The 25,267-nt window shown below is 38.8% G+C and overlaps 1 protein-coding gene across 1 annotated transcript; it reads left to right on the top strand.

Annotated features, from left to right (window-relative positions):
• The first annotated feature begins 5,589 nt into the window (after positions 1-5,589).
• Positions 5,590-24,771, top strand: RBM44 (RNA binding motif protein 44). Its single transcript, XM_060107292.1, has 14 exons — positions 5,590-5,659; positions 8,273-9,870; positions 10,158-10,216; positions 11,759-11,935; positions 12,568-12,751; positions 12,847-12,869; positions 13,001-13,085; positions 15,486-15,600; positions 16,176-16,304; positions 16,976-17,055; positions 17,159-17,232; positions 19,386-19,677; positions 24,367-24,512; positions 24,648-24,771. Exons 1-14 carry the CDS (start codon positions 5,590-5,592, stop codon positions 24,769-24,771), a joined length of 3,156 nt encoding a protein of 1,051 aa, XP_059963275.1.
• Positions 24,772-25,267: the final 496 nt, after the last annotated feature.

Here is a 25,267-nt window from a genome sequence, read left to right as displayed (position 1 = left end):
ACAGAATAAGGAGGAGATACTCATTACAATTACTGTCCTCATTTCTGCAGCCAGTCACGTAGTTGTAACAGGTATTTATAACTGCGTTCTTCTACTACCTGTTGTGTATTCTTTTTACCTGGGGGATGACCCAAACCTTCATTCCTGAAGGGTCCGGGCCTTAGTGGTCCTGACTAGATTGGGTTGTTTTAGTTTTCCATTTACCATAATCACAGGGCATGGTAATACTAAGAGACGCCCTAGGGAACCTCCTGTAGTCCACAGATATTCTTCCTTACCTCCATTGTGAAGTAGTCATCCAGTTTCCCCTTGGTAGTCAGGATTAGTCACCCTGGCCAACACTGTTACTCTCTTCTTTGCCTGTCGATTCAGAGGCGTGAGGAGCCCAAAGTGTCCAGGTGGCAGCCTGAACTTATAATTCAGTGGAGTCGTGTCTCCTGGTGGAAGCATTCCTCTTGAGGCCAGCAGAGCATAATGTTGTGGAAACAGGAAACAAAAATTTTGCTAGTAGATTATTGCGGGTAATATTGAATGGTGCCACTCCCATTTCCAACCCCTTTATTCCTGGTTCTCTGAATCCTGGGGCTATGAGAGGAACAGCACCGTATATTGGATGCTGATTTAGAGTATATGCCACCTTCTGGAGAACCTTGCCCCAGCCTTACAAGGTATTGTCACCTAGCTGGCACTGAAACTGAGCCTTCAAAGGGCCATCCACTCTGCTGTTAATCCAGTTGCTTCAGGATAGTGGGGGACATGGTAAGGCCAATGAACTCCTTGAGCACGGGCTCACTGCCCCACTTCTTTTTGCTGTGAAGTGAGTTCCTTCGTCCAGAAGCGTTACCGTGTGGAATACCATGGCAGTGGATAAAGCATTCTCAAAGTCGATGGATAGTGCTTTTGGCAGAAGCATTGTATGCAGGGAAGGCACATCTGTATCCAGAGTAAGCATCAATTCCAGTAAGGACAAAACACTGTTCTCTTCCATGGTGAAAATAGTCCAGTGTAATTAATCTGCCAACAGGTAGCTGGCTGATCACCCTGGGGAACGGTGCCATACTGGGGACTCAGTACTGGTCTCTGCTGCTGGCAGTTTGCCACACTGGCCTTGGCGAGTGGAAGTCCATGCTGCTGAGTGCATGCAGAATCTCCATCCTGGCCACCACAGTGCTGCTGCTCATGAGCCCACGGGGTGTTGACATGGTAACTGGGGAAAGAGACGGACTGGCATCGACAAAATCTATTATCCTATCCATTTGGTTATTAAAGTCCTCCTCCGTTGAGGACACTCTCTGGTGAACATTCACATGGGACACAAATATTTTCACGTCTTTTGCCCATTCAGAGAGGTCTATCTACATACCCAAATTTCTTCGTCACCAGTTTTCCAGTTATGTTCTTTCCAAGCTCCCGACCATCCAGCCAAACCACTGGCCGCAGCCCATGAATTGGTATATAATTTCATGTTTGGCCATTTCTTCTTCCAAGCAAAGTGAACAACCAGGTGCGCTGCCCGAAGTTCTGCCCACTGGAGACTTTTTCTTCGCCAGTGTCCTCCAGCGATGGCCTTGAGGGGTGGGGGCTGGTAATGCTGCAGCTGCTCGCTTTTAGGTAGTGACCGTCTGTAAACCAAGCCCAAGTCGTCTCCTCTGTCAGCTGATCATAGGGAACTCCCCATGAGTCCACAGGTGCAGCCTGGGAGAGAAAAGGCTGTGTAGCAGGAGTGGGGGCCATGGGCATTTGGGTCACTTCTTAATGTAACTTATTTGTGCCTTTAGGGCTGCTAGGGCCTGATCACATATGTATACGTACCAGATCCACTTGATGATGGAAAGTTGCTGTGCACACTGGGTGAGTCAGATAACACACAGTTCGTAACAGGCAGCTCAGGTTGCATGATAACTCAGTGGCCCTGGGTCATGTGTTCAGTCTCCACCAAGGCCCAGTAGCAGGCCAAGAGCTGTTTCTCAAAAGGAGAAGAGTTATCTTTGGATAATCTCTGCAGTCCCTCCAGGGATGTGGCATTGCTTTTATTTACTATTTTCCTAGGTAGAGGCAATTCTAATGGTTCCACTTGCCCTTTCCCACCATAATAGCCCTGCCTCAACAGGTCAGAAAACCACTGCAGGGATTCTGCCAGCTGCTCAGTATGTCTCTCCCAATTATGCATTCTGGAACTGAGAAAATAGCCACAATATGGGTTCAGGGACCCACTGGACGCACTGTGAGATGAACCTGAGCTAAAATTCCATTGATCACCTGACCTCCATAAGCCCCTACTCTGACTGGAAGGCCACAGTGATGTTTTGGGTCTCGTAAAATTAGTGTCAGTTCAGAGCCAGTGTTCCTGAAAGGTGTGGTTATTTTCTTTTTTTCTTTTTTTTTTTTTAAGTAAAACGAAAATTTATTTCTTGGATAGGGTAAGGTTTTAGAGATAAGTAGTTCAATGCTGATATGGTAAGTCTGTTCCACAAAGTCCTCAGAGATCCAGCACCTTCTGTGTGATTGCTCATGCATATGTAGCTCCATTACCAAGGTTACCTGCTGGCTCAAGATAGCTGCTCCAGGTCCAGCCATCATGTCCACATTCATTTTCCATCACACAGTACTCTTGAATTTCTCCAGCAGGCCAAGACTTTATCTATCTTGAGGCATTATCACATCTCTCTTCTGCCTAAAATGTTAAGCTACTAGTGTTGGAGGGTCTCCTGCAGAGGTGGGGGGTGGCTGTGGCTCACCACGGGGACAAGGACACCGGCAGCAGAAGCTGTGGGAAGCACTCTCTGGCGTGAGCCCTCCCGGAGTCCCCTGATTATTTTCTTTTCCCCAATGTACAGTTTACCCTGGTAAAAGGCTTTAGGGACCATTTAGGGAAGAGTATTGTTAGTGGTGTATTTGGGGTTCTTCCTGAAGAAGATCCAGCCTCCCCTTCATTCAAGGGCTTCTAGGTCTGTACACTGACACAAGTCTGGGAGTTGATTGAGGGGCCGTCACTCTGTTTTTATGATTCAGGTTAGAGTTTTGTTCACTTGACCTAGAACTTTTTTGCTTATACAGATGAATTAAGAATTTAGTAGGCTTGATAGGAATTGTTATAGGATAAATCTTTGATGGCCTGTTCAATTTTTTCTATTGTTGATTCTCTGTTTAGCTTTTTCTGTAAGTTGTTTTTTTAAAAAAATAAATAAATTTATTTATTTATTTTTGGCTGTGTTGGGTCTTTGTTGCTGTGTGCGGGCTTTCTCTAGCTGTGGCGAGCGGGGGCTACTCTTATTGCAGTGCACAGGCTTCTCATTGCGGTGGCTTCTCTTGTTGCAGAGCACAGGCTGTAGGCGCACAGGCTGTAGAGCACAGTCTTGGTAGTTGTGGCGCATGGGATTAGTTGTTCTGCGGCATGTGGGATCTTCCCAGACCAGGGCTCAAACCTGTGTCCCCTGCATTGGCAGGCGGGTTCTTAACCACTGCACCACCAGGAAAGCCCTCTGTAAGTTTTTTTAAAAATTATTTTCTTAGAAAATTGGCTATTTTGGTTAAATTTGCAAATTATCCATTAAAGGTGTATATAGCAATTTCAATTTTTAAAAGTACATTTTTATGTCTTGTTAAAATGCTTCTTTTCTCATTGCTGGCTTTTGTTTCAGTACTGTCAGTGAGATTTGTCTGATATTATCTACTTTAATTCATTTTTCAAAGAATAGGTCTTGGTTTTAGTTATCATTTTTACTGTTTTTAAATTGGTCACTTTTTATTTTGTCTTAAATAATTCTATCCTCAACTTTTTGAAATAAAGACTTTAGTTCTTTTCTAGATTCTTGACTGCTTATTAAATCATTTATTTTAGTTTTATTGAATAATAAGAATCTAAAGCTGTGACTTCTTTTGGCTATAACTTTGGGCAGGTCCCATATATTTTGGAAGTCCCGTGTTCTCATTGTCATTAATTTTTTTTGCACTGTTAATATTAAGTGTCTAAATCAGGTTTCAAAGCTAGACAGACTGTCTCCAAGGAGTGAGTTCTTCTGCTTTATAATGTCTTCTCATTGTAGAACAGGGAGAGTAAACTTGGGGATTTGTTCAGGATCATCGATTGAAATAGTTCATTGAGAATTAGAACAAAATCATTTCTTTTTTTTTTTTTTCCAAACTCATCAGGAACCTTTGTAATACCTGGTCACCAGAATCCCTTGACAAGTACTTCAGCTTTTTAGGGGTGTAGACAGTCATGATAACTAGAGGCCAGAAGGCTCAAAATGATTTTGTGGGTTGGCTGGACATTTCTTCCGCTGGTCTTCTCTGGGGTCACTCGTGAATCCATTAGGGTGCCTTGGTTTTCTGACAGGTGTCCAGCTTGGGCTTCCTCATGTAGCAGCTGGGTTTAGAGAACCATTGTCATTAACTTTTTAAAAGCAGATTTATTGAAATATATCTCATTCATTTCAAATGTACAATTCAGTGATTTTAGTCACTTTATCAAGTGGTGCAACCGTCACACCATAAGTCAGTTTCAGAATGTTTTAATCCCTCTGATAAAATCCCTTATGCCAATTTACAGTTAACCCTTCCTGTGCTCGCTTCAGCAGTACATATGCTAAAATTGAAATGATACCATTAACCCCTCTTCTCATCCCCTGTCCCACAAAGCCACTAATCTACTTTCTGTCTCTATAAATTTGCTTTTTCTGTAAATTTCATTTAAATGGAATCATACAGTATGTGATCTCTTGTCTGCCTTCTTTCATTCAGCATAATGTTTTTGAGATTAATCCACCAGTTTACATATATCAGTAGTTTGTTCCTTTCTGTTGCTGAAAGATATTTCATTGTAGGAACTTATCATGTCATTGGTTTTTAAAAAGTCTACAGTTTGTTTTGGAAACATTTTTGTTCTGGGTTTGATGTAAATAGGGTCACATTGTAGCCTTTAGGACTCTGTTTTTTGGATTAAGACTTTTTGGGCAGCCTAACACGGTTTTTAAATGTTCCTTGGAAATTTTAGAAGAATATGTCTTGTCTGTTTAAATAATACAGTCTTTTATGTAGCTGTCCATGCCTTTAAAAAAGTTACTCAGGGCTTCCTTGGTGGCGCAGTGGTTAAGAATCTGCCTGCCACTGCAAGGGACACGGGTTTGAGCCCTGGTCCGGGAAGATCCCACATGCCGCGGAGCAACTAAGCCCGTGTGCCACAACTACTGAGCCTGCGCTCTGGAGCCCGCAAGCCACAACTACTGAGCAAGTGCACCACAACTACTGAAGCCCGCGCACCTGGAGCCCATGCTCCGCAACAAGAGAAGCCACCGCAATGAGAAGCCTGCGCACCGCAACAAAGAGTAGCCCCCGCTTGCTGCAGCTCGAGAAAGCCCGCGCGCTGCAACAAAGACCCAACACAGCCAGAGATAAATAAATAAAATTAATTTTTAAAAAAAGTTATTCAAATGTCTTACAAGTTTTGTTTATTAGGCCTTTGATATTAGAATCTTTGACTATAATTATACTTTGTCAGATTCTTGTTTTTCTAATAGTTTTTAAAATATGCTGAGTATAATAACAGTTCAATATTTATACTTCTTCTAGGATATATGTCCTTGAGTGATGCAGGCCACTGAAGTGGTTGAGACAGCTTCTGGTAAAGGCTACCACAGTAATGGAAACATCCAGAAAGGTGAGAAGCTAGTCCAGTTGGCTTTATTCTGGGTGGAAAGAGGTATTAAATGTAATTAGACTTGATAGTTCCCTCTCCAATGTTGCTACATCTTAAGCCTTCCTACCAGTAAGGTAAGATTCAGCATGTTTTTATCTTGACAGATGACTCAGGTGATTTTTGGTAAATATGGGCCGCCTACATAGGATCTCTCAGGTAAATGGAAGATTTAGGAGAGAGAAGGTGAGCCAGAAGAGAGGGTTTCTGTCCAGGCAGGCTTTCAGGAACTAGTGACAGGTACAGTTGCCTTCAGGGTAATAAGTAGAAAGTGGGCAGGTTGACCTCTGCTACCGAAGTTGTGTATGTTTTTTCTTCACATGGATCTAAAATTTCTCTTTCTGTCATAATGGTAGAAGAGAGAATAATCAACAAGGGCATAAAAAGCAAGCTGACTAACCTTTATATGCTTATGAATACATGTATGTAACTATTAAGAGGACTTTAGAATGTGATAAAAATGCTATTTCAAGTCAGACGGGAAGCAGTGGATTTTTCAGCAAATGGTATTAGGACAACTGACCATCCTTTTTGGAAAAAAAATTAAGTTAGAGTCCTACCTCATGCTAGAGAGAAGCATTAATTCTACATAGCGTGAAAGGTCTAAGTGTTAAACACATACACCCACACAAAGAATTGGAAAATTATAGAAGAATACTTTTATAATCATGTGGTAGGGAAGGCCAGAGAGACAAACCCAGAAGTCAGAGAAGAAAAGACTGATTAATTTAACTAAATAATCTTAAAGCCCATGGCATGACAAAATATTATAAAAAGTTAAAGGATAGCCAATAAACTGGGGGAAAGTCACTTAGATTATAAATGTGAAAAACAAACACCTAGTATCCAGAATATATCATGAACTCCTATACAAATCTCTAAGAAAAACACAGTCAGCACATGAGTTTATAATTGTATCTGACCCTACTCTCCTTAGCACCAACCCCATATTTATAACAGCTTATTAGACATTCACATCTGGGTGTTTTATCTCTAACCTTAAACTCCACTTGCCTGGAACTGAATTCATTATCTTCTCCCTCCACCTCCCTCCCCAGCCCCTTGCTTTTCCTCTTCATCTTCTAAATCTCCTCTTCATGAAGCCCCTATCTCTTTAGCACCAGATATTCCCATTCATCTGTAATACCAAGCTGTAACCCTTAGCATTATCCTAGAAAGATATTTAAGCAGGTGGTAGCTAATTGATGAGTCATGAAATCAGCCTAGCTGATTGTGATCAGCTTTTTTTTTTTAAATAAAATGAAATAGACTAGAAAATAGCAGAATACTTTGGACATAATTGGAGTAATAACTGTTTTGTAAAATTTTTGTTTCACTTATACAGACACATATATGCTAGATCTTGATATAAAACATGTTTCTGATTGTGTTCTTAAAGAAAAAAATATGTATTTGAAAGCCACTAATCTCTCTCTCCCTTATCTACCATTTCTAATTGATCACCAAGTCTTGTCAGTTGTGGAACTTTTATACTAGTCTCTTCTTTTCCAGTCCCGTTTCTGTACTCTTGGTCTGTGTCCCTTCAGTCTCCCCCTTCAAGCCTTCATTCTTACTGTTGCCAGAGGTGTCTAAACTCAATTGCATTCACATGACTACCCTTTTAAGAAGCTTTCAGTGGTCCTCCGTGTTAGGATAAGAACCAGACTCCTTAACACCTCATCAAAGGCCTCTTTCTGTTCACAGCTCTTTTCACTCCCTTAGAGCTATTTCACTCCAGACAAGCTGGCTTATAATTTCCTGAAAATGCCATGTTTTTTTCACCCAGCTAACTTTGTAGTGCTGTTTAATTTGCCTAAAATAACTATTTTGTTTCAAAACACTTTTTAAATGTACAGTTTTCTCTGACATCTACTTCTCCTTTCTTAAGCATTTACCTGCTAATCAGCAGCATGGCACAGCACCCATGTCTTCGTCGTTGTATTTCTGCAGTGCCTAAGGTTGATGTTAGGACACTAGGAGGCACCCAGAGGTTACAGAGGGAAGGACTGCCTCCTAAATGGTAAATGCTTTGCCACCGAAAGAGCTCGAGGAGAATCTTAGCTCCTGTCTTAGTCAGCTGGGGCTACTGTAGCACAATACCATGGAGGTGGCTTAAAGAACAGATATGTGTTTTTTCCACAGTTCTGGAAGCTGCAAGTCCAAATGGGGCTGCCAGCATGGTCAGGTCTTGTAAGGGCTCTCTTCCTGGCTTGTAGATGGCCGCCTTCTTGCAGTGTCCTCACATGGTGGAGAGAAACAGAGAGCAAGCTCTGTGGTGTCTCTTCTCCCATAAGTGCACTGATCCCATTTTGAGGGTGCCACCCTCATGACCTCATCTAGCCTTAATTACCTCCCAGAGGCCCCGTCTCCACATGGGGAGTTAGGGCTTCAGCACATATGAATTTTGAGGGGGACATAGTTCAGTCCATAGCAGCAACTATTTAGGGATATTTGTTATGGATAATGTAAAAAGTATATTCCTACATTGGGAAGAGCTTAGGCCAGATTACATCTAAGGTCTTGTGTTTAAATTCTGTAATGTTTCTGCTAACATTTTATCCTTTTTTTTTTAATCAGATGAGCCTTCTAATCATAAGAAAAAAAATTTGTTATCTCCTAATGGTTGTAAAGAAGCCAAATTGACTTTTCTTGATTATGACTGGGATTCCTTGGCATTAGAAAAAAGAGCTAATGACAAAGAAATCAGCAATACTGACAAAACAGAGTTATTGGAGCCACCTTTTCCTGTGAGTCCAAATACTGAGATAGAGAGTACTCACTCTCAGTCAAGTGAGTTTGAAGGTAGTATTGACCACGCTTTCCTGAAGGAAACCTACTCTATACGTCATTCCGAGTCAAAACTGAAGAACGAAGGTCTTATTCATTTAAATTCAGACTTAGATTATGAAATGCAGAAAAGAAAGGAGGTGTTTTTTGATATTTTGAATCATCGAGGTAATAAGACTGTTGGCTTAGAAAGAATCTACAGGATTTCAGATGATGATTCTGAAGATGTGCAAAAGCGTGATCTAGATGATGATGACTCACAGCAGGAATATCACAGTGCAGAAGAACAAGAATACATAAATAACCACTTATCTTTTGACCAAACGAAAGCATTAAACATATCTAGTCTGGAAGTTTGGGGACTAAGAAGTTCAGGTTATGGAATTAATTGTGCTAGCAATCTAGAAAATAATCATGTTGAATTAGAAAGTAATTCTAGCACCTCTTTAGATTCAGCTGATGTTTATGGACAAGAAGATTCACCTCATGTCTCCAAATTTCAGAATTCTGTTATGTTAAGAGACTATCATGAACCAAAACATGGAAGGTGTATGGAACAAGACACTAGTTTAATGTACCACACAGCATTGGATGAAATTGTACTAACGAGCAGTCCTCTTGAACACCAGGAATGTCAACCTAAGAGTGGTTTCTTGAACCCTCAAAAAGCATTAAAAACTAAAATGTATACTGGCAAAGTGAAGTCTCAAATAACTAAAAGTAAAGATTTTTGTGGAAATTCAGTTGTTGAGAAAAAAATGTTACAGCACCTTGAAAATCCAAGCACATCACCACAAGACAAAGATTTAGAGACATTACTCCAGCCCTGTAAAGATTGTCAAACTTCCTGGACCTCTATTTTTGATGATTCAGTAATTTCTGCCTGTGAGTATTCACGTTACAAAAGCCTACAAAACACCCCTAACCCAGCCTTAGATTTTTCTGTTACTCTGCCAAGGTCTGCAATCAGGGATAACCGGGCAATAGAAGAAGGTAGCTCCCTAAAAGCTGCTAATGGCAATACCACAAATAAAGCATGCTTTCACCATATGGAAGGACCATGTCCCGAATCAGTGGCAGATGTAGCAAGTCGTACAGTCACAGTTAATCAAACAGCGGATGTTAGCACTGATTTTAGGGCTTGTTTCACAACAGGCAGGGCAACGAGCGCAAGATCTTCTGTAGTATCTACATCAAGCAGCACAGAGATAACGATGAATAAAAAACAGTGTGGTGAGTGGCAAAGTGAGAGACGAAGTGTGGCATGTAACACAGATTGGGCATACAGTCAAGATAATGAAGATCCACAGATGGCTATGACAAAAGGATCTTTGGGGAAATCTGTCTCCGCTGACAGTTTAAAACCTAAGGGAAATTTCCTGAATAAGGTAAAACCAATATGATTAATAATAAAAATTTATTTGACTTTATAAAGAAGCACTGTAGGCTAATGTAAATATTTTGGTTCACTGAGTTATATCAGGGGCTTCTGAAGCTTTTGTGAGAAAATGCTGGATGAAGGAAAAAGGTGAATAGATTGCTACCAACTCTGTCCTTCTCTGTTGGCAGCTATTGCCACAAAGTCAATTAGAAGTTGGATTTTACGTCTTACCAGATACAACATGTATTATTGTTTGTCGTATATGTCTAATTTGATCTTAAATCATGTTTTCAGGATTCCCTGGAATTAAGGAAAACATTTGATTTCACAGACTTAAAGAAACATTCTGAAAGGTAAGTCAGACATATAAGCTTGCAGATACGTATGAGGAAATAATCAAAATAGTAATTTGCTTTTTGTGTAGGTACTTAACCATATAGAATAGTAGCCAGGAGTGACTTGAAGAGATCATCTGCTTCGGCCATTTGTGTAGGTACTTAAACCATATTGAATAATAGCCAGGAGGGACTTGAGATCGTCTTCTTGAAAGAAAGAAATATTAGAACAATGTCGAATGTTAAAGCTTTCCACTTACTGAGATTCCAGTCTGAATAATTCCTTCAGAAAAACTCATGGCATCTTATCTTTATTTATCCAACCCAAACCCACACTGATTGAATTACTTTGGTTTTGTTTCATTTGATCCCCTGTAGTCCAAAACAAAATAGCACATTTGGAAAACATCATATATTTGAAGAAGTAAACAGATACTTTTACTGGGATATTTTAATCTTGATTTTAATTCGTTGTATAATTTATTTTGCATCCATGGAGAACCAGGTGGTGGGGGAGAGGAAAGGGAGAAGTCTCTGAGAAGTCAAATTGGTTTTCATGCTCTGAGATCATTTGCTTTTTCCTTCATTCATCCTTTATTCTTCTAATGAGTTTGATATGGTATCCAGTCCTATAAAATTAAATAGAAGAGTTGGTTTCCAGAGGCAGATGTATCGAGAATAGTTAGAAGTGGCTGGTATTAGCAAGGGAAGAACTATTAACATTCAAAAAGTAGTGATTTTGGAGCTTTTTGTTATAACAGCAAAATATTTGCTTATAATAACATAAGCATTATTATCATTAAGAAAAATGTAAATTATATTTTCTGTTTAAAAGATAACATTGAAAAACAGTTTTCCTCCAGAATGTGTATAACTTTTAAAAATGCTGGCCAGTGCTTGATTTAGGTTGAAAAATCTGTTGATTCTAGATAAATTAGTACTTTACTTTAGAATTCTTTTCTTGGTAAAATAAAGTATGAATTTGAGACTTATTTACTCTCTTGAATTCTAAAACGAGTATATTTATTTTTTTTAATAGATTTATTTATTTATTTTTGGCTGCATTGGGTCTTCGTTGCTGCCCACGGGCTTTCTCTAGTTGTGGCGAGCAGGGGCTACTCTTCGTTGTGGTGCGCGGGCTTCTCATTGTGGTGACTTCTCGTTTCAGAACACGGGTTCTAGGCACGCGGGCTTCAGTAGTTGCAGCATGCGGGCTCAGTAGTTGTGGCTCGTGGGCTCTAGAGCGCAGGCTCAGTAGTTGTGGCGCACAGGCTTAGTTGCTCCATGGTGTGCGGAATCTTCCCGGACCAGGGCTCAAACCCGTGTCCCCTGCATTGGCAGGCAGATTCTTAACCACTGTTCCACCAGGGAAGTCCTAAAAAGAAGATATTTAGCATTGACTCTTGACATCCTTGTTTTCTTCAGCCTTTCCATCTTTAGTAGAAATTGATTTAAACTTGACAGAGAAATGTAAGAAATTTTAAATCTGTTTCTGGAAGTATGTCCTTAACACAGAAAAATATTTGAAATCTTACCTAATGCAATTTTTTTATTTCAAAGGGAACCGCAACTTTCTGAAGAGATGGAGAAGAATTTGCCATCAAAGTGCTGTCAGCAAATAATGCAGAGAGCCATCAAAGCAGAGTTGCACCTTTTAAATGTTCACTATCAAATGTGTCATCACCATTGCAGTGATATTTACAAACTTGTAATGGAAAATAGAGAAGGACTAAATAGGTGATTGTTAGGGTTTGTTTGTTTATTACCTGCTTTTTTATTGAGGTACAGTTGATTTACAGTATTATATGTTTCAGGTGTACATCATAGTGATTCACAATTTTTAAACATTATTCTCTATAGTTATAGGTGATTGTTAATTTTAAAGCTGTATCATCCTAGAAATTTATCACTAACTTTGTTTATTCTAGAAAATTTCTTTAGTTTTCATTTTTAAAGGGCAGAAGAGGGGTGGATTATAACTGGGTTTGTTAACTGGCCTAGGGGTAATAGACTTTAAAAAGTAGTACATTTTAATTTCATGAAGAGGCAACAGTGCATGTTGGAATGATGAATCCAGTAAAAAGACAGATTCAGGGTTTCTTTATAAAGTCCAAGTTCAGATGAAGTCAGTTGGAGGGTTTTTCACGACATTCGACCACATTCTGTCTGGCTTATATGTATACCAAGGATTGCTTATCTTGCCCCTGGAAAAACACATCTTCTGTGATTCGTTTTCTTTTATTAAACATTTAAAAGAAAAAAATTTAGGGATCTAGTAGAGTTAGAATTAAATGTATAATTTGACATTAGTTTTAAATGGGTGGCTTGGGCCTAAGTAATTTAGTTTTGTGAATGTAACTCTTGAACAGGAATTTATCAAGTAATTCTACTAAGAAAGAATTAGGATCAGCTCTACTGTCAGTTTTAGAAGACTTGAAACTTAGATATGTGAATTTGCAAGAAAAGATAAACAAGGGTATACCACTGGAAGAGCTGCCTCCACTGTCGGTAGAATCAAAATTATTATCTACCTTCTCTGCGTTTGCTTCCAGGGTATGTATTTATGTTTTAGGAATAAAATTTTTACTTCATTTAGACAGAAAACATTTTAAGCTAAAAGCTTTTTCTTCCCTTCTCTTTCTTTCCAGCTAATGAAAGAAGAATCACATATGTAAGTTATGTTTTCATCTAATTTAGAATTCATTAGATCTTAAACATTGGTAATTCAGTTAACTTTGTTTTCTGCTTTGGTCCTTATTCAGAACATTGATAAATGCTTTAATGAAATGTTTATCTGTTTAGCTTTTCAGGAGCAGATTCTGAACTAGATAATCAAAGTACACGTGATGTTGATGGTTCTTCGAGCCTGAAAAAGGCACTCTCTCAAGTGAGGTTTTTTTAGAGTACTTCATCGAGTGTAAATCTTTAATCTTATGGCTTGCACAAAGTAAACTATAATTTTTAGAAGCTCTCACATCCTTCTTTTCACTCAGCTGGCTTATTTTGTGCACTGCCATTTGAGGGATATAACTGACTAGAAGGAGCATAATGTCCTGATCAAACGGATGTCCGTAGTCTATGTTGGGTAAGATGACCACATAATTTATCATCAAATCAGGAGACTTCTGAGTATAAAAGGTAGTGATGTTAGTAGTTCACCATGACAGTTGGTATAAACCTGGAGTGTCTCTGGCAAATCATAATTTTTGGCCCCCATCGTGTTAATGCAATGTAGTAAAAACTAGTATGTTATGCCTTCATCACATGAGATAGTATAAAATAATATCCTGGGCTTCCCTGGGGGCGCAGTGGTTAAGGATCCGCCTGCCAGTGCAGGGGACATGGGTTCTAGCCCTGGTCCAAGAAGATCCCACATGCCGCGGAGCAACTAAGCCCGTGCGCCACAAGTACTGAGCCTGCGCTCTAGAGCCCACAAGCCACAACTACTGAAGCTCACACGCCTAGAGCCTGTGCTCCACAACAAGAGAAGCCACCGCAATGAGAAGCCTACACACCGCAACAAAGAGTAGCCCCTGCTCGCCACAACTAGAGAAAGCCTGTGCACAGCAACAAAGACCCAGTGCAGCCAAAAATAATTCATTAATTAGTTAAAATAATAATATCCCATTTATTTTTTTCCCCATTTATTTTAGGGCAAAGTTTTCATTCCTCCTTTGCTGAAATGATGAAAATAATTTTTAAGTGCCTTTCATAGGTTTTCTTAATCTCTCTGGTTACCCCAAGGAGATGTTTGTCAGATGACAGTCTGTGTAAGAGCACTCTGCAAACTGTGAAGTGATAGAGAAACATGAATTATATTCCATTATCCATGGCGTAGGAAAACTGAAGGTTTTTTTGTTTTTTTTTTAAATTTTTATTTATGGCTGCGTTGGGTCTTCATTGCTGTGCGCGGGCTTTCTCTGGTTGTGGTGAGCGGGGGCTACTCTTTGTTGCGGTGCGTGGGCTTCTTATTGCGGTGGCTTATCTTGTTGTGGAGCACGGGCTCTAGGCACACGGGCTTCAGTAGTTGTGGCTCACGGGCTCTAGAGCGCAGGCTCGGTAGTTGTGGCGCACAAACTTAGTTGCTCCGCGGCATGTGGGATCTTCCCGGACCACAGCTCGAACCCATGTCCCCTGCATTGGTAGGCAGATTCTTAACCACTGCGCCACCACCAGGGAAGTTCCCTGAAGTTTGTTTCTACTTTTTGACTTTAGTCTTAACCCTGAGGTTATATTATTATTTGGGTAGTCTTAAACAATAAGATGCATCCCAAAGCCAAAAGTGAAATAAATACTTGATTGATTTATATTCCTTTCTATTAAGGTAAATGACTAAAAGTAAATTATTTTAGCAAATTATTTATTCCATTTTTCTGCTCTTTAAAAAAAGAAAATCTCAGTTATCCACAAAGAATTAACAGGTCTAAAACCAGATTTTTATATCTTCAAATTTCTTACATAGTTTGCTTAACCAACTTGTCCATTTAATGATATATAATGTTCTGGAGGGGTTTTGTTTTTTACTTTTTTATTTTTTTCATCATTGTAAAGGTAGCAGTGATGGAACCTGCTTATTTGGGCAGAACAATAATAAATCTTTTTAAAAGTACAAGATGCAGGTATAACATTTTTATAATCTTAATTTTGGCTCTAAAACAATATCTGCTTTGTTAGGATTACATTTTAATACCCACCTTACTAAATTAAGTTATGAATGAAAAGCAGCATCATATAGTGTAGTGTTTCTAAATTTCAGCTACTTATGTACCATCTTCACAATTTTTCATAGCCAGGTATTACCTATAATGTTATTTGCTTTGTATTTTTTTAAATGATTCTCCTCTTTTAAAAAATTTATCTGTGAAGAGTAACTTATTATGTATGAGAAAGAAATAGCACTCCCCATAAATGAAAGGTACATATAAGCACACGTTAAATATATAACTGTTGACGTTAATGTGAAAAATACTTACATGTGCAGCTCCAAAAATCATCTCAGGTACTTCTAGTGTGTGGATGCCACACTTTGCTAAATTATGGTGGTGTTAGCATACAGTCACTATACATAGGCTAGCTTCAAATCATAATTCTCATTGTGTGACAGACATAAAGCAACAGGTTACTTAGGTTCAGTTTGCTCACCCATAAACTGGGTCGATAGTGACTTTGTCTCATAGCCTTTGTTGTTGTGAGGGTAAATAATGCCAGTGAAGCATGCTTGTCACATAGAGTGCAATAACTGTTACTCCTTATTTATTACTGTTGTTTTTATTATTTTAATCCTCAGATGTCTCTATTACCTGACAGTAGTCATCCTGAACAAGATACATCACCCAAAGAGGATGGTTTAGAAAATGGTGACATAGATATAGTCTTTAGTCAACTAAAACTTGATAACAAAGGTCAGTATAAAAATGTTTGTCTTGTGTCATTGCCAGAAAGCAGATAATAAGATTTAAAATATCCCTCGTGCCCTCTATTAAGTTAAAGTAAATATTTTTAATTGAATGGCATCATTCAGATTATGAATGTTAAGTATGTTCTTATTACATCTACTTGATATCTTTAAGGTTACTTAATATATCTGATAATGCCAAATAATAATACAGACTTTTGTTCTTCTGGTTCATGTTTTCCCTTTTGAAAATTCTTTTCTCTGTCCAACTTGTATCTCTGTAAATTGTATGGGTTTTTAGTTTTGTTTAGTTTTGTCCTCAGTGAGAAGAGAAAGATCCTTTTTTAGTGAAATAAAGACTTGCAGCACGACTTACCCGTTTTTAAAGATGTTCACTGTTGTTCTGTCTATAAAGGTAAATCTCTTCTTCAATAAAGGATAATTAAAAATCAGAAAAGTAAGGCTTTTAATAAGCTAGGAATCAGTGTTAATTAAAGTAAAGCTGGGAAGCACATCACTCAGATAACTTCTCACGGTTAAACATTGTACATAGTTCCTTGCTAAGTGTGTTCAATTTCTCAGACTCCACAAATTACCAAGAAATAAGTGAAGACTGGTTTGATGCTAAAGAGAACGTGACTGGAGCTGATTTCTCAGGAATACAAGAAAATCAAATAGTACAAGACAAAGAGGATCCCAAGTTTGCACTAGGTTGGTTCTTAACAATTTACCAAGAAATCCTAACCTAGCTCATTTATAAAATAGTGCTTATCTTCTTCTGTATTATTTTGGGGGATTGCACTGTTTTAATATTTTATTCCTGTTTGTATTTCTTTATAAATATGAAAAATGAGAAAATTGGCCATTTGGATGTCATTTTTTTAAAGAGTAAATCAGTTTAAAATGTTCATTTCTCTTTCAGAAAACTGTCTGCTAAAAGCTTAAATCCAAGATTTAGTTAGTAGATAGAGGCCCACCATTCTCTCTCCCTACTCTAGTCCAACGTCAGTATTCCTTCAGGTGTTCTTTTCCTCTGAACCCTCATCAGGCACTTCGCATGTGTGGGGTACATAGTGAACAGAAAAAGCTTCTCAGTTTCCATCAGACAGCCAGGACTACCTATTTATTGATCCATTTTTGAGCCACAAGAGACTAAATATCAATCAGTCCAACCTCTTTGTTTTTCACATATGATTAAAGCCCAGAAATGTTGAAACTATACTTCAAGCTCTTAATCTTCAGCCTAGTGCTGATATTTGCTAATAACTTTATAATAATCTTTTTGATAATAAAAAATGAAATACTGAACAATTTTCACATTTTCTCTTAAAAATATTGATAAAATAATGACTATCTTCTGTTGTATGTTTATCTTCAAGCAGAAATGAAGAATGTTGAACCCTTACGAAGAGATAAAGGTTACTTGATACATGTTGGTGGTCTCTGCCCTTCAGTGTCTGAGGTATGCCAGGATTTATTTTTTGAGCTTCACTTTCAAATCTATTAATTGTTCATATTTTGATTGTTTTTACACCTTTCACAAACTTTTATTTATCTTCTTTTAGGCTGATTTAAGGTCTCATTTCCAGAAATATGAAATTTCTGACATTTCAATTTATGATTCTTCTCCTAATTACAGGTATGTTTCCCAGATTCAATGAATGTACATTTACTGGGTATGCCCTAGGTTCTAACAGGTCTGTTCTGTACTGAACATGAACCACAGTGGTGATTAAGCCAGGCGCCATTCCTGCAGGGGTTTCCCAGCCTAGTAGAGGGATACACGTTGACAAATAGCTACAGTCATTAATTGGTGCTGTTCTTAATCAGATCTTTCTTTCATTATACTTTTTAACTTTTACTAATGAGATATAGGAGAGTTATTGATTTTTCTGCAGTTATCTTGTTTCATACCATTTCATGGGAGCAGTCGAGTGCATTAGTTAAGAGAACGGGCTCTACAGCAGGTGTCTTGGGTTCATGTCTCATCTTCGTCAGTAATGTGATGAATACATTTGGGCAAGTTACTTAACCTTTCTGTATCTGAGGCTCTTCATCTATAAAGTGAGGATAATAATAGTACCTACATAGCATTACTGTGGAACTATTACGAGATAAATAAGTAAACCAGTAGAAATAAAGGCTGGCGTATAGTAGGTACTCAGAAAATTATATTTAATTTTATTATTTTTTATTTTAATTACTTTTTAGTTGATGCTTTTTTATTTTTTAGGTAGATGGCTGTATCATCTACATATAGTCATTTCCAGTATGTCTGTTGTTAACCTCCTGTTTTGTGACATTATCAGAACATTCAAAAGTATCAAATAAGAATGGTGATAGCTTGGGCTTCCCTGGTGGCGCAGTGGTTGAGAGTCTGCCTGCCGATGCAGGGGACACGGGTTCGTGCCCTGGTCCGGGAAGACCGCGACTAGGCCCGTGATCCATGGCCGCTGAACCTACGCGTCCGGAGCCTGTGCTCCGCAATGGGAGAGGCCACAACAGTGAGAGGCCCGCGTACCGAAAAAAAAAAAAAAGAATGGTGATAGCTTAATGGAAATGCCTTTACTATTTTATCGCAAAAAATGATAGCTCTTTATTTCAGATATGAAAATCTTTATAAATTAAAAAAGGATCCTATTTGTAGTTGGGTTGAAATTTATTAAAAATAAGTGTTTAATTTTGTCTTAAATGAATTCACTTAAGATCATATGCTTTTCTTGGACCTATTCATTAATGTATTGTTAATATATTTCGTTATATTAAAGTAGTGTTGTACTCCTAGGAGTATTACTTGATGTGAAAGATTCTTTTAGTGTTTTGTTGAATCCTTTGGAAAAAAAGAAACTTCATGGTTTTTTATTACTTTGAAGTATTATACATTCTGTGTGGAGATTTAGGAAGTACAGTTAAATACCAAAAGTGTAAGGAGGTTATAAAAATTTATCCATAGTCCCATCTTTTGGAGACAACTGCTCTTCAGATTTGGTATATATCCTTCCATTGACACTATCTGGAGCTGGCACTTTCAGAAGGATGGCTCTTGCCCAGCTTTCTCAATTTTATGGCTACAATTCTGGTTAGATTTTCCAACTCTGTTTGGACTGCATATTTTTTCACTATAAGGCCATAAGGACATTCTCTTCTGTGTTCTGCTAAATGTTTTTAAATTTTGCCTTTCACCTTTACGCCTTCGCTGTATCTGGAGGTTATGTTTGTGTATAGGGATTAATTTTAATTTTTTGGTATGGATAACCAGTTGTCCCGAGAACACTAATCTGTGCAACTGTGTCATATATCATCTTTGCAAATGTTACATTACATTTTTTTTTTTTTTTTTTTGCGGTACGCGGGCCTCTCACTGCTGTGGCCTCTCCCGTTGCGGAGCACAGGCTCCGGACACGCAGGCTCAGCAGCCATGGCTCATGGGCCCAGCCGCCCCGCGGCACGTGGGATCCTCCCGGACCGAGGCACGAACCCACGTCCCCTGCATCGGCAGGCGGACTCCCCAACCACTGCGCCACCAGGGAAACCCTACATTACATTTTAATATAAAATTAACAGGTGATAATTCAGAAGAAATACTAACTACCTTTTATTTCCCATCTTTAATTTTTTGTATTTAGTTATCTTAATATTCTTCCTGATCCCAAGGTAAGTATAGTAACTTTTATTTTTAAGAGCAGTTATTCTTATAAAAGATATATGCTAGCCAGTAGTTACACAATGAAGTTTGAGGCCATTTAAAGTCATTAACAAAGAACCTTTTGGTTTTCTGCTTTTATATTTTAGATATGCATCTCTTGCTTTAAAAAAAAACAGTGATGCAAAGCTGGCTGTGAAAGAAATGAATGGTATAAAAATAAATGGGAAATCAGTAAATGTGCGGCTTGTCAAAACTCCTGGAGAATATACATCACCACTTTCGTCCAAAAATGGAAATAAAGTTAGTTTCAACAATTCGGAGAAAAACATGAGCAAAGAAATCAACTCAGCCTCCTCTGTTTCTCGATCGCCTAGAACTAGGCCGAGGCAGCAGCTGGGATCTGGGCAGGACAGTGAGTTTTTCCCTTTTGACCAAAAGGTTAGTTTTCTTGATCAAGCCCTTAAGTGGTCTTCATATATACACTGTACTGTGATAAGTAGCTTTCTAGGACAAATAACTCCAGGACAGCAGTCTTGAAGTGGGAGTAAGGACATTAGTCTGAATTGTGTCTAACACTGGATCCGCCCTAACCTGCTCTTGTACAACCCCAGTCATCCCTGGAGGAAGCACAGACCTTTACAGGCCTAGGCGCAGAGAGACAACGTTTCTCTGTAACTGGGCTCTCTACCAATGCTTTTCAGTCTTTGTATCTCTTTATTCTTGGATAGTGTTACTCTATAAGTAGCTACTTAACACTTTCATCATTCTTTTTTTCACAGCTAACCTCATCTCATAATTATGTAAACCATAAAATATAGTCATTTTATTATGCATGCTCTCATCTTTACCACATTGAGGTTTTAAACGCCACATGGAAGGTGATAAAGTTGACTTACTCACTCTTGTCTCTCCACTGCGCAGCAAAATGCCTGGCATCCTGTAGGTATTCCATAGATTTTTAAAAATTTATATATAGTAAAATTCGCTTTTTGCTGTCTCTGAGTTTAGACACATGCCGCAGGCATGTAACCACCATCACAGTCAAGGTAGAGAACAGTTCCATCTTTCCAAAACATTCTCCTGTGCTCTGCTCTGTTTTCTGTTCTTATAAGTTTACCTCTTCCAGAATCTCCTGTGAGTGAAATATTATATAGCCTTATTAGTCTGGCTTCTTTCACCTAGCTTTATGCATTTTCTTACTGAGTTCTGAGAGTTTTTTATATTCTGAATATAAATCATTTATCAGATAGGTATGTGTTTTGCAAATACGTTTTCCCAGCCTGACTTTGTCTTTTCATTCTTTTAATAGTGTCATTCTCAGAGGAGGAGTTTTAATTTTTAACCAATTGCAGTTTGTCGATTTTTTGTTTTTTAACATGTGGGGGTTTTTTTGTTTGTTTTCTGTGTTTTATTTGGCTGTGTCAGGTCTTCATTGCTGCGCACAGGCTTTCTCTAGTTGTGGTGAGTGGGGGCAACTCTTTGTTGCAGTGCGTGGGCTTCTCGTTGTGGTGGCTTCTCGTTGTGGAGCACGAGCTCTAGGCGCACGGGCTGCAGTAGTTGCAGCATGCTGGCTCAGTAGTTGCGGCATGAGGACCCTAGAGTGCATGGGCTTCGGTAGCTGCAGCGCATGGGCTTGGTAATTGCAGTGCACAGGCTTCAGTAGTTGTGGCTCACGGGCTCAGTAGTCGTGGCTCACGGGCTCTAGAGCACATGTTCATTAGTTGTGGCACACGGGCTTAGTTGTTCTGCAGCATGTGGGATCTTCCTGGACCAGGGATCGAACCCATGTCCCCTGCATTGGCAGGCGGATTCTTAACCACCGCACCACCAGGGAGGTCCCTTAACTTGTGTTTTTAATGTTGTATCTAAGAAATCTTTGCATAATCCATTGTGACAAAGATTTTGAGTTAATTTTATAATGTGTGGGGTATGAATTGAGGTGGTTTTCGTTTTTTGGTTGTGTTTTTGTTTTGTGTATGGAATTGTTCCAGCATCATTGTTGAAAATCCTATCCTGTCTCCACTGAATTATCTTTGTGCCTTTGTCAAAAATCAGTTGACCATATTTGTGTGGATCTATTTCTAGACTCTCTGTTCTCTTCTGTCTCTTAAACTTTCCACCAGTACTACACTACCTTGATCGTAATAGCTTTATAGTAAGTCTTGAAATAGTAAGTCCAACTTCATTCCTTTTCAAAATTTATTTTGGCTATTCTAGTCTCTTTGCCTTTCTGTATAAATTTCATAATTCTGCTTGTCACTATCTATTAAAAAAGTCCTTGGATTTTTACTGGAATTAGTTTGACTCTACACATCACAGAAAATTCCTTTTTAATAAAGGGATGGAAGAATAAATATTTGTTGAACAAATGAATTTTGTTTTTTTCCATCAGAATAAGATAAAGGGATCTCTTTTCCCTATGTCCTTTGCCCCGTCCTTTCCTAATTCCTGGAGTTTATCCCATTATGTTTCTGTACCATTAGTGCCATTTCTGTACTCACAGACCTTTCTCTACTCACAGTTATGCACAACTCTTCTTAATCCGAACCACATTTTCACTTGACTTTTCATTCTTTTGAAGTTACCGTCCTTATTCTGTGTTTTTCCTGCCAAACTTCCCAAACAAGTAGTTTATACCCAATGTCTGGGTTTCTTTGATTGTTTCTCTTCTTCATCCTAATAATCTGACCCCAGTCTCTAAAATTTTATTTACAGTGCTCTTTCTATAGTCACTAGTGACGTTTTTATTGGTCTTTCTCTGTCTACCTTCTTTTTGACCACTTAGCCTATTTGGTGCCGGTCGTTCCTTTCTTTCAACTCTTTTCCTTTCATCTCTTTTCCTTTAATCTCAGTGACACTTCGTGTTTAGGATGGGTTTTTTGGTGCATAACCTCAATCCACAATAGGAAGGAAGGAAACAAACTGCAGTCAGGCTACAAGGGCGCTTGAGCTGGAGATTTGGGAGCTATGGCTCCTCCCTGCCTCTCTCAGCTAGTGCCCCTGGTTTCTTGCCTCTGCATGCCTGTAAGCTCCATCCTCCTGTTTCTCTCTGCACACTGGCTTTCTCTGTCTGCTCATGACTTCTCTCTTCCTCCATTAGGCTTTATTTTGCTTAATTCTAACTCTACAGTACTTTTCAGTTCAAGCTCCTGTCATCATTTGACTAATTCATTTGCTCTGTGTTCCAATTCCACATTCTTTAGACAGGGAATCTGATCCAGCCCATGATTTCGGTGTTCATGAGTTCAGGTAGCACCACTCTTGGTCTTGTTAGCTGAGGAAGCAGGTCATGGAGTTGGTAGAGGGAAGGTTATGTGTCATAAATAACTAGGGCACCGTGGGCTAGGGTCGGAGTATGTTGTCTTAGAGTGTGTGGACAGGGCAGCTCTTATTGCTGTCTTTGTTAAACTATACTCTTACTTTTCTAGCAGTTTCTTGTCACCTTTCTTCTCAGATTCTCAACATTTTTTCATTATATTCATTCATTTAGAAAATACTTATTGTCTATAATAAGAGGTAGTGATGATTAAGAACAATAGATTCATAACCTGGCTTTGCTTCCTACTCTTGGGCTGGGCAAGTTACTGCCCTCTGTGTCTGAGCTTCCTTATTTTAAAATGGGGATAGGCACTTCCCTGGTGGCGCAGTGGTTAAGAACCCGCCTGCCAGTGCAGGGGACACGGGTCCGAGCCTTGATCCAGGAGGATCCCACATGCCACGGAGCAACTAAGCCCGTGTGCCACAACTACTGAGCCTGCACTCTAGAGCCCGTGAGCCACAACTACTGAGCCCGAGTGCCCCAACTACTGAAGCCCGTGCTCCTAGAGCCCGTGCTCTGCAACAAGGGAAGCCACCACAATGAGAAGCCCGTGCTCCGCAACGAAGAGTAGCCCCCGCTCGCCGCAACTAGAGAAAGCCCACATGCAGCAACGAAGACCCAATGCAGCCATAAATAAATAAAATAAATAAATAAAGTTATTTAAAAAGAATAAAAAGTAAAATGGGGATAAGTGTTCCTGCCTCACAAATGTTGTGAGCTTTAAATGACTTTAATTCAGAAAATTCTTTGGAACAGTTCCTGTCATGGAGAATGTACTCCGTAAATAGTAGCTACTGTTATTTACTAGCAGTTTGGCTCTTTCTTGGGAAACCCATCCTCTCTGTGGTTCCAGCTACTATTTAAACTATTGTATCCCAAAATTATTTATTCAATAAACAGTATACCAACTGTGTACACTATTGTAGGCACTGGGAAAGTAGCAATGAACAAAACAGACAAAAATCTGTGCTGTTACAGAGCTTAAATCTATTGAGGGAGATAAGACAATAAGCAAATAAGTAAAATATGTAATATTCTGATGTGACAGATCTAATATTTTGTATATCTTACCCTGACGTTTCATCTAGGTTTGAAAGTATCCGCTCCTCCTTTGTTGAACTTTTATAGGATGTACAGTGGTTTCATATAATTTATATCCTACTTGCATGGTTAATAGTAATTAATTGATCATTTTAATTTTGTCTTTTCAGATGAATTATAAGATACATAAGTGATGGAGGTTCTTTTTTATAGCACTAGTTCCCCCACCCCCACTCCAGCATGTTCTGGGCATATAGTTTGTGTACATTAAACATTTACTAAATAAGATATAGAATATACGATATAAATATGTACATATAATTACCATGTAGACCAGCCTTTCTCTGTCAGGTTGGGTAAGAGAATTCAGCCTTCATGTCCTAAGTCTAAGATATCCATTGTATATAGCAAATGACTCTCTCTCCTGTGCATCTAGAATGGAATAGTTAGGTCCTATCTTAGGGAAAATTGAGGAAATAGTTAACATCATTTTTTGTGTTCTGTGGATCAGATGAGAATCCTGTTTGAGAAAAGCTGATTTCCACATAGCCAGTATATTATACTTCATCATGTATTTGGCATTTTTAAATAAATGGCCCTGAATACATCTCAAGTAAAATTACTTGGTAGAAAAAATAATCCCAAATCAACGTAAATATCTTAGGAATTTTGATTTTACTATTTGTAATTTTTAAATTTAGAATAAGCTGGATTATCTCTGTGTAATCGTTACTGACTTAAATAAAACTTTAAAAATGTTTATTTAGGGTGTCAAGAAGAATTGTAAACAGATTGAATCCACTGAATTACTACCTGATGCACCTATTCAATTTGTACCTCCAAATACATTGAACCTGCGTAGCTTTACCAAGATCACGAAGAGACTGGCTGAACTACATCTGAAAGCTGGCAGGTAGTGACTACAATTACATTTTAAGTGGTTTTTTAAGTTGTATGTAAACTACCGTTCCTTTCAGTACCTTAGCCATATCTAGAATGTGCTGCTTTGGAGAGGGCAGTTGCTCATGCGTGTCTTCCTTTGGCACAGAGATCACATTATAAACGCTCTTCAGGAGGTTAGAATGCATCATAAAGGCTCTCTCAGTGGCCTGTCTGTTAACGCTATTGTGAGAATGACTTCTTCTGTTTTGGAAAACTCTGCTTCCCGTTAGGTATAAAAGAAGCAATAAGAGGTAAGTCAGTCATACCTTTCGTCATTTAAATATTTAAATAGTAAACATTTTAAGCTATGGATTCCATTTTCTTTTCAAATAAAAATACTATATTGAAAATAATAAAATAACATAAAAGCTAAAAACAAGCATAAACTATTAATGCAAAACTATTTGGGGTAATGTTAAATTACCCCAAAATTATTTGGCTTAAAACAATATTTATCATCTCAGAGTTCGCAGGTCAGGATTCAGGAATGGCGTAGTTGGGTGGTTTTAGTTTAGCGATTCTCATGCTGTTGCAGTCAAGATGTTGACCTGGGCTGTGGTCATCAGGAGGCTTGATTGGGACTGGAAGACCTGTTTGTAAGACGGCTCATTCCCATGGCTGATGGCAGGAGGCCTCTGTTTCTCACCACATGGGCCTTGCCATAGGGCTGCTTGAGTGTCTTTACGACATGACACCTGGCTTCTTCAGAGCAAGAGCCATCAGAGA

This window comes from Mesoplodon densirostris, chromosome 8, assembly GCF_025265405.1.
Source record: "Mesoplodon densirostris isolate mMesDen1 chromosome 8, mMesDen1 primary haplotype, whole genome shotgun sequence".
Taxonomy (NCBI): domain Eukaryota; kingdom Metazoa; phylum Chordata; class Mammalia; order Artiodactyla; family Ziphiidae; genus Mesoplodon; species Mesoplodon densirostris.
Note: the sequence above shows the minus strand (reverse complement) of the source record. Positions and strands in the feature narration are given on the sequence as shown.

Bases quoted from the DNA above. Each gene is read 5' to 3' on its own strand.
- RBM44 (XM_060107292.1), top strand. From the start codon at position 5,590: ATGCAGGCCACTGAAGTGGTTGAGACAGCTTCTGGTAAAGGCTACCAC. The intron at 10,217-11,758 runs GTAAGTCAGACA...TTTATTTCAAAG, and splicing joins TTAAAGAAACATTCTGAAAG to GGAACCGCAACTTTCTGAAG. The intron at 17,233-19,385 runs GTATGTTTCCCA...TTTATATTTTAG, and splicing joins GATTCTTCTCCTAATTACAG to ATATGCATCTCTTGCTTTAA.